Source organism: Leptonychotes weddellii, chromosome 12, assembly GCF_054177405.1.
Source record: "Leptonychotes weddellii isolate Sample4059 chromosome 12, ASM5417740v2, whole genome shotgun sequence".
In the NCBI taxonomy this organism is placed as follows: Eukaryota; Metazoa; Chordata; class Mammalia; order Carnivora; family Phocidae; genus Leptonychotes; species Leptonychotes weddellii.
This window is the reverse complement of record NC_138380.1, coordinates 86,345,622-86,352,935: the sequence shown is the minus strand read 5'-3', so window position 1 is coordinate 86,352,935 and position 7,314 is coordinate 86,345,622. Positions and strand designations below refer to the sequence as shown.

The 7,314-nt window shown below is 43.6% G+C and overlaps 1 protein-coding gene and 1 long non-coding RNA gene across 3 annotated transcripts in view; one reads left to right on the top strand and one right to left on the bottom strand.

Annotated features, from left to right (window-relative positions):
* LOC145716614 (uncharacterized) overlaps positions 1 to 7,314 on the top strand; it is a 341,468-nt gene that overhangs the window by 208,916 nt on the left and 125,238 nt on the right. The window lies entirely within an intron of this gene.
* Positions 1 to 7,314, bottom strand: part of BLVRA (biliverdin reductase A) — a 48,689-nt gene that overhangs the window by 40,029 nt on the left and 1,346 nt on the right. Inside the window, exon 2 of one of the 2 annotated variants that reach the window (XM_006729829.3) lies at positions 2,375 to 2,407. In XM_006729829.3, coding sequence (XP_006729892.1) covers positions 2,375 to 2,386 — 12 coding nt within the window. In that variant the 5' untranslated portion in view covers positions 2,387 to 2,407. Of the gene's footprint in view, positions 1 to 2,374; positions 2,408 to 7,314 lie in introns of those variants that run through there. The other variant, XM_081800771.1, reaches the window with a different exon arrangement.

The window sequence follows — 7,314 nt, the reverse complement described above, 5'->3', positions numbered from 1 at the left end:
TGGGTGGCTCAGTTGGTTAAGCGACTGCCTTCGGCTCAGGTCATGATCCCGGAGTCCCTGGATCGAGTCCCGCATCGGGCTCCCTGCTCGGCAGGGAGTCTGCTTCTCCCTCTGACCCTCCCCCCTCTCATGTGCTCTCTCTCATTCTCTCTCTCACAAATAAATAAATAAAATCTTTAAAAAAAAAAAAAAAAAAAAAGAACTGCTAAGACCATGAAAATCTGAGTGAGTCACAGGGGCCTTCACATAAGGGGTCAGAGGCGCCGGAAAGTGCTTAAAAGAAGTCAGCCCTGAAGTGGGGAAGGCTAGGGGAGGAGTAAGTAGGGAGACTTACTTTTGACTTTTACCACTTTATGGCTTTTGAGCTTTGTACTCTGTATGTGTACTGACATTATTACAAAAATAATTTTTAAAATTATTTAAGATGAATTTCAGTAAGAAAGAAGCCCGACTGCAGTAGGTTGAGAATGACTTTGGAGAGAGGAAAAACTGGAGAAGTTACCTATGCACATCTCTTTCAAGAAGCCTCCCTTTGAAAGACATGAGAAAAATAGGACGACGGTAGCTTGACAAAATGTCATGTGTTGTTTTGTTCGGAAGAAAGTAAGAACTAAAGCACTCTGAGGGGCGCCTGGGTGGCTCAGTTGGTTAAGGAGCCGACTCTTGTTTTTGGCTCAGGTCATGATCTCAGGGTCGTGGGATCAGGCCCCACGTCGGGCTCTGTGATCAATGGGGAGTCAGCTTGAGGATTCTCCCTCTGCCTCTGCCTCTCCCCCCACTTGTGCTCTCTCTCTAAAATAAATAAATAAATCTTTAAAAAAAGAAAAGCGTTTGGAGATATTAATCAGAAAGAGTCAGGAGAAATGAGGTTAACAATGCAGCTGGTAAAGGAGATAATTAGGGAGGCAGGGTGAGGTCTGAAGAGGCAAGAGAGTTGGCAATTCAGAGTATGGACAGGGGTTTCTAGGGACACTGGATGAGATAGGTCCACTCCCCTTTCTTCTTCCTCTATCCAGCCCAGGCATAGAGGGGAAGCTGCTTCAGGGTGGGCCTGATTAGTCTAAGCCACTTGGCAAAATCTCGGCTCCTCTTAACCCAGTAATTAGTCCAGGAGTGGGCATGTGACACAATTCTTGCCAATAAGACCTAAGGAGGCATTAGGTGCGGTTTCAAAAAAAAAAAAAAAGAGGTTCCTACTTTTCTGAGAGAGGTGCAGGAAGCTCTCCTTCTCCTGCTCAAAGTGAATGAGGAAGCATGTAGCCCCAACTGTTGCTGGCAGCCATTCCATAACCATAAGGGGAACTATCTCTAGGAGAAAGCTAACATTTGGATGAAGAGCAGAGAGACGAAATGATCCTGGATCATCAAGATCGCCGAGCCACTGGATCAGCCAGCCCTGAAGCCTGCCGTCAGTTTGGACTTCCAAGATAAAAAACACATTAAGTTGGGTTTTCCTATACTCACAGCCTGGAGCCCTCTCACTGATAAACATCCCTTTCACCGTGACAAGAGGAGTAAGACACATGGGAAGGCAGGAATTGAGAGAGAGATGATGTCTGATGGTTCTCATTTTTCTCTGTAAAGTAAAAAGTGGTCCAGACGCTAAGAGTGAGGAGGGAGCAGGGAGGCATGAGAAGGCTGGACCTGGCCATTCAGGGCAATGGGGAAGGGGGCTGCATGCAGCTCCGTGGAGGCCAGGCGGGCTGTGCTGAGCATGCACATGCGGGTCTGGAGACGTTTGCCAGCTGCAGATACATGAAGCTGTGCCGCCCACCCAAGACCACTGTCCTGGCATTGGCATGGTAGATCAACGGGATAAGAGGAAAAGTGGTTGGGGACATCAGAACAAGAGTAGTTGAAGAGATGGACCCCGGGGTTTGGCTGGACTTGGAGAGTAGAGGCAGGAAGGAGCTGATCAGTCAGGAAAAAACAAAAGGGCAAAGTGACTATAAAACTCAGCAGATCAAAGAACAGGGACAGTAGAACTGAGAGCCCCTAGGAGACAATGCAGAGAAATGTCCTAATAAACAGAGGTTAAGTCCCCAGAATAACACAAAGCAAGGCTCTAGGCCCAGCACCCCTACACCCTGCTGCCCACTCCAGCCCCAGCCCTTCAGTGTTGTTTCAGGATTAACTGCAATAGATAAATTCTAGTCTAACTGAAGCTGAACAGACACAGATAAGAACCTGGAAGGGCCTAATTCTTCCATTATCACCCAGAGTTACGTGCACATCGGCAGGTCGGAGGGAAATGTTTTCAAGTTTGTGTCAATGTTTTTGAAAGTTCTGTAGGGAGAGAAGACACTCTGTGAAGGAGACATGAGGAACACTGCAAGAAAAGCATTCCTTAAACCAGCCCTTTTAAAGAACTCACCTCTGCATTCATCTTGATCTCCTACTTCTGTGGCTGTGAAGACAAAAGCAGAGGTCAGGACCCTGAAGACACCTGCCCCAGACTCCATGCAGACACTCCCCTTTGCCATCCCACTTTCTCCCACACTCTTGTTTTTTTTAAAGATTTTATTTATTTTAGAGAGAAAAAGAGAGTGAGTGGGGGGAGGGAGGGAGAGGGAGAGAGAGAGAATCTCAAGCAGACTCAGCACTGAGTGCAGAGCCTACCGGGGAGCTTGATCCCACGACCCTGAGATCATGACCCAAGCCAAAACCAAGAGTCGGACGCTTAACTGACTGGGCCACCCAGGAGCCCCAGATCTGCCTTTCTTTTATGGAGACAAGCAAGGCAGCAGGAAATACATACTTCTTTTTTTTTCCTCCTAGCTGACTTTCCAGAGGACTTAAACGTATTATGTTAAAAGTACAGTTTACTCTGAATCCATAGCATTAAGGAGGCGGAAAGAAGAAACAAACAGGTGAGTAGGAGTCAGAAGAAATGAGGAAAGAAAAAGGGAAGGGAAGGAGAAACAGGAGAGAGAAGAAAAAGAAGAAACTAGTAGGGAATAATCGTGGTTCCAAACTTTAATGTACTCCAAGGACTGCTTGTTGAAAATGCATATTTCTGGCTTCTACCCCCAGAGATTCTGATTCAGGAAGTCTACAAGGGAGGGGAGGCTGAGAATCTGCATTTTTAACAGGTGTCCAAAAGATCATGTGCACGTGGTCAGACAGCCAAACCTGGAAAAACACTAGAACTGAGAGTAAAACAGAGAGGCCCATAAAAATTAACTTTCTCATTCATTTTTCAGAGCTCTTAGAATTGCCACTTTATCTCAACTAAGACTCGGGCAGGCAATGGCAGGGTGACTGTGTGACTAGAAGTGACAGAGAAAGAATTAAAGCCTCTCCAGCCCTCCCACCCGAGTGGGATGTCCAGGAAGTCAATGCAGATGCTGCTCAGAGCTGGATGAGAGGGAGGAGGGCCCTCCAAGTCCTCTGGGAAGGGAAGGCTTGGCTCGGTCCTTGGACCCATCCCTGCATTTGAGCTCATTCTCCTTCAAAATATAGAAAGGGTTGGACATAGTGATGATAACCATGAACAAGAACAATGAAACAAATAACACCCATTATTAAAAACAACAAACAGAAACAAAAAAAAAAAACTGACCCTTGACAATCCTATGAACATCTGGGATGGTCATCTGGGCTGTGTGTTGAAAGTAACCCATTTTCAGAAATTCCCCTCCCTTCTTCTCTCCTCATTCCTCCTTTGTGCTTTGAGATTGGGTCTCATGACCTAACCTAGCAGGCACATGGGCTGTCTTTCCTTTAATAACCCAGGGCCTTTTCATGTTTCCTGAAAAATGTGAAAAGGGGAACTTGTAGAAGACAAACCTAAAAAGCAGGGAGTAACAAAGCGGGTAAGCTTTCCTCCCAGATCTCAGGGAGTCAGTATGGGTATGATGTCTTCTCATGCATAAAATATCTTGGAAGGAAAACCAAGATACTGACAGCAAAGCCAGGGGGAAAAGCTAGAACTAAGCAAGGACGTGTGTTAAGTAGCAGCCTGGAGCACAGTGGGGCCCCAGAGAACACACCCTGGTAGCTCTCCCATGCAGATGCCCTACCCAAAACTCTACTGTGTTTTACTCATATTTTTAAGAATTTTGATTAAGCCTCCCTTAGAGCTTACATGTGGGTGGGAAAGTCAGATAACAAAATGCACAGATATGAGGAGGTTAGTTACAGTTGTGAGCCTACTTATATCAACTACTTTGTATTAACATGAATCCACAGACCCTTGGCAAAAGAGCTAACGCTAATTCTATTTTACAGACAAGGCACCTGAAGTTCAGTGTGGATACAAGCATTTGGTCTCACAATCTAGGCCCTGTAGCACTGCACGGTAATTTTCAGACTTTGTGGTTCTAGAGCCAAACTCCAGAGTACTCCAGAGACCTTTACAGATCCCGTCTTACACTCCCTCAGACAACTACTGTGACAAACAGAACTGGTGTTGGCCCTGCATCAGTCATGGGTAAGCCAAGGGATCATGTCCAAACAGGTTCCTCGTCTGTAGGCTGAATGAGTGGACTTCATCCCTAAGGTCTGTTCCTGCTCGAAAAGGCTCTCTGATTCCCACAAAATGAAATTCAGGCGACTTTTAAAACAAGTAGAACAATGCTCAACCTCACTTATGATCACAGAATGCAAATTATTATTTCACAAAGGTGCTCTATCAGACTGCCAGAGATCAAAATGTTTGCCACGGTGCAATGGGGAAAGGGTGGGGAAGAATACACTCTCTGACATTACTGGGGGACTACAGATGGGTATCAGCTCTGTAAGAGGGCAGTATGCAACATCTATTACAATTCCAAATGCACACAACCCCTGACCTAGCAATTCTACTGCTTCTAATTTGTCTCCAGCGCCCAAATCACATTCAAAAGAAATCATTAAATTGCCCTGAGTCCTTTGTCCTTGCAGAAACATTGCTACTACTTGCCTTTCCTTTCAAATGAGAACTTCCAGGAAAGTTTTCCTATGAAAAATGTCTACAAAACATTGTTTATAAACCTTACTGCTTTCCCACAGAATCTGGGAAAGCAAAACAAAAGAAAACAAAGAATGATGTGGAGAAATGCACATGTGGGAGACAGAATCCCGCTTAGAAATCCTAGCTCATTAGGCATCAGTAGTCTACTACCTAGGATGAATTACACTCTCATGCATAAAGCACATTCAACTGGGGTATCCTGGCCAGATCCTTAGACCGGGGTATCCTTCCCATGCTCTCTCCCTTCCAGCTTTCAATTCCTCTTATAATAAGATGGCACAGCCAAGAGGCACGACCCCAGACCAGGCGGGATCTGGCTCTGCCTTTCCATTCTCTCCCTGCTCATCACCCAGTTCTCTTCCTCCCCACTGGCCTGCCAAGACGAGGTAAAGTTTGAAAAGAATCCAGGGAGCATTTTATTCTATATTTTAATATATTCTTAAATATCTAAGACCTAATCCTATAGCAAGAAGATTTAGGTCTGTTCATTTGTTTACTTCAAGGGTTTAATATTTAACTGGTCAAACACTAAAAGCCTTTAAGTTTCTGACTGTCGGTATTACGTTTAGAAACAGGTATAGACACATTTTTATTTCCTTTTAGATTTTTAACTTTTTAATTTATTTTTGTATTTTAATCCATCTAGGCTGTATTTTGGTGTATGGCATGCGGTAAGACTCTACCTGTACTTTTCCCCCAAATAGTTGAGTTGTTCCCAAATAATTAATGGACTATTTCATCATTTCCCCCAATGACTTGTACATAAGATCTTATGAATATGGTTATTCTTTTTTTCACTTTTTCTGCTGTCATTGACCTTTATTCCCATGGCTATAATATACTGTTTACATGACTATGACTTAATACGTTTTGTTATCTGATAGTTCAAGTTCTCTCATTAACTTGTGCAGTACTCCTATCTATTCTTGCTTGCTCGGACTTCCAGATTAATTTTAGAACATCTTTGTCAAGTAAAAAAAAAAAAAACAAACAAAACAGAACAGTTCCACTGAGACTGTGCCTGTAACTGTATCAAACTTATAAATTAAATTAATGTGAATTAATAGGTCTCCCCATCCAGAAATATATGGTATGTCTAGGAGCAGAGCGAGAATCTTGAGTTAGTTCCTGAATTACCAAATAATGACAAATGATAGTTCAGGCTGCAGTGGTTCACTAGACAGCTAAAGAAAAAAAGCCAAGACTTTTGCATAAAAAAACCTGCTTAAAGCAATTTGAGGTTGGTTTCTCCTTTCCCCACATCTACTGTAGCAGGTATACTAAACAGTGCTGGAGTTTGAGCTTTGACCCCAAAATGTGATGCACTCAGACAAGCTATCACTCTGGGGGATACCAGCCTGCCTGTGGCTCAAGAACAGAATTCTATACCTGACATGAGCACCCAATGCCGCCAGTCTGACCAAGGCCAAGGTACGTGTGTTGGTTTCTGCACCACAAAAAAAGGAGAGGGGCAGATGAACTTAGGCATACTTAGATGACCTCTCTTTCGGTGCTGACATGCTGTAATTCTAACCCACTTCTATTTTTTTGTTCTCCTTTGGCTTAGCTTCCTCAGTGTTTGTCTTGGTTAACTGGAGGTTATTAACTTCTTTTCTGGTTCTCTCAAAGGCACAGACGCATGTAAACTGGGACAAGGCTCCAGTTATCAGAGCCAGGGAAGCAGCTGCCATTGACATTAAAACACACAAAAGGGCTGAAGAGGTAAAGCTTTCCTGGACACTCTCTCCAAACCTAAGCCACTCTCTTCCTCTCCCCACCTTCTTGCCACTCCTACCTGCTCTATGTTCGTCCTATTCCTCCTTATCACCATTTCGAAACCATCTACCTTTTCTTGAAAGTACCATTTTTCAAAATTGTCGTCATGACGTTGACTAGTATAAACAGATTATTTGTGGTGGCTTTTTTTCTTTTTTTTTAAGATTTTATTTTTAAGTAATCTCTACGGGGGCTCCGGCTCCCAATCCCAAGATCAAGAGTCGAGTGCTCCACTGACTGAGCCAGCCAGGCGCCCTTATTTGTGGTTTTCTACGATCTGTAATTCTGTTTTCTATTGGAATGGATGATAAAGCACTAATTATTGAAAAAAAAAGTGATCTTGATAGATATAAAAAGAAAAACTGAGGTAACAGGAGTCAAAATACTCTTATTAAGGAATAAACGTCTAGTGTACTGAAATTTATGAGGGTCTGTCCTGTTTTTTTAAAGTGACTTAATTAATTCAAATAATTGCAAATAATGTGCAACTCAGTTTCAAAATTGGGTTGAGATCAGGATATTCTGGGGCCCATAGGTGTTGTTAGACATTGATCCCCCAGAAAGATAGGAACGTTGGTTCCCTT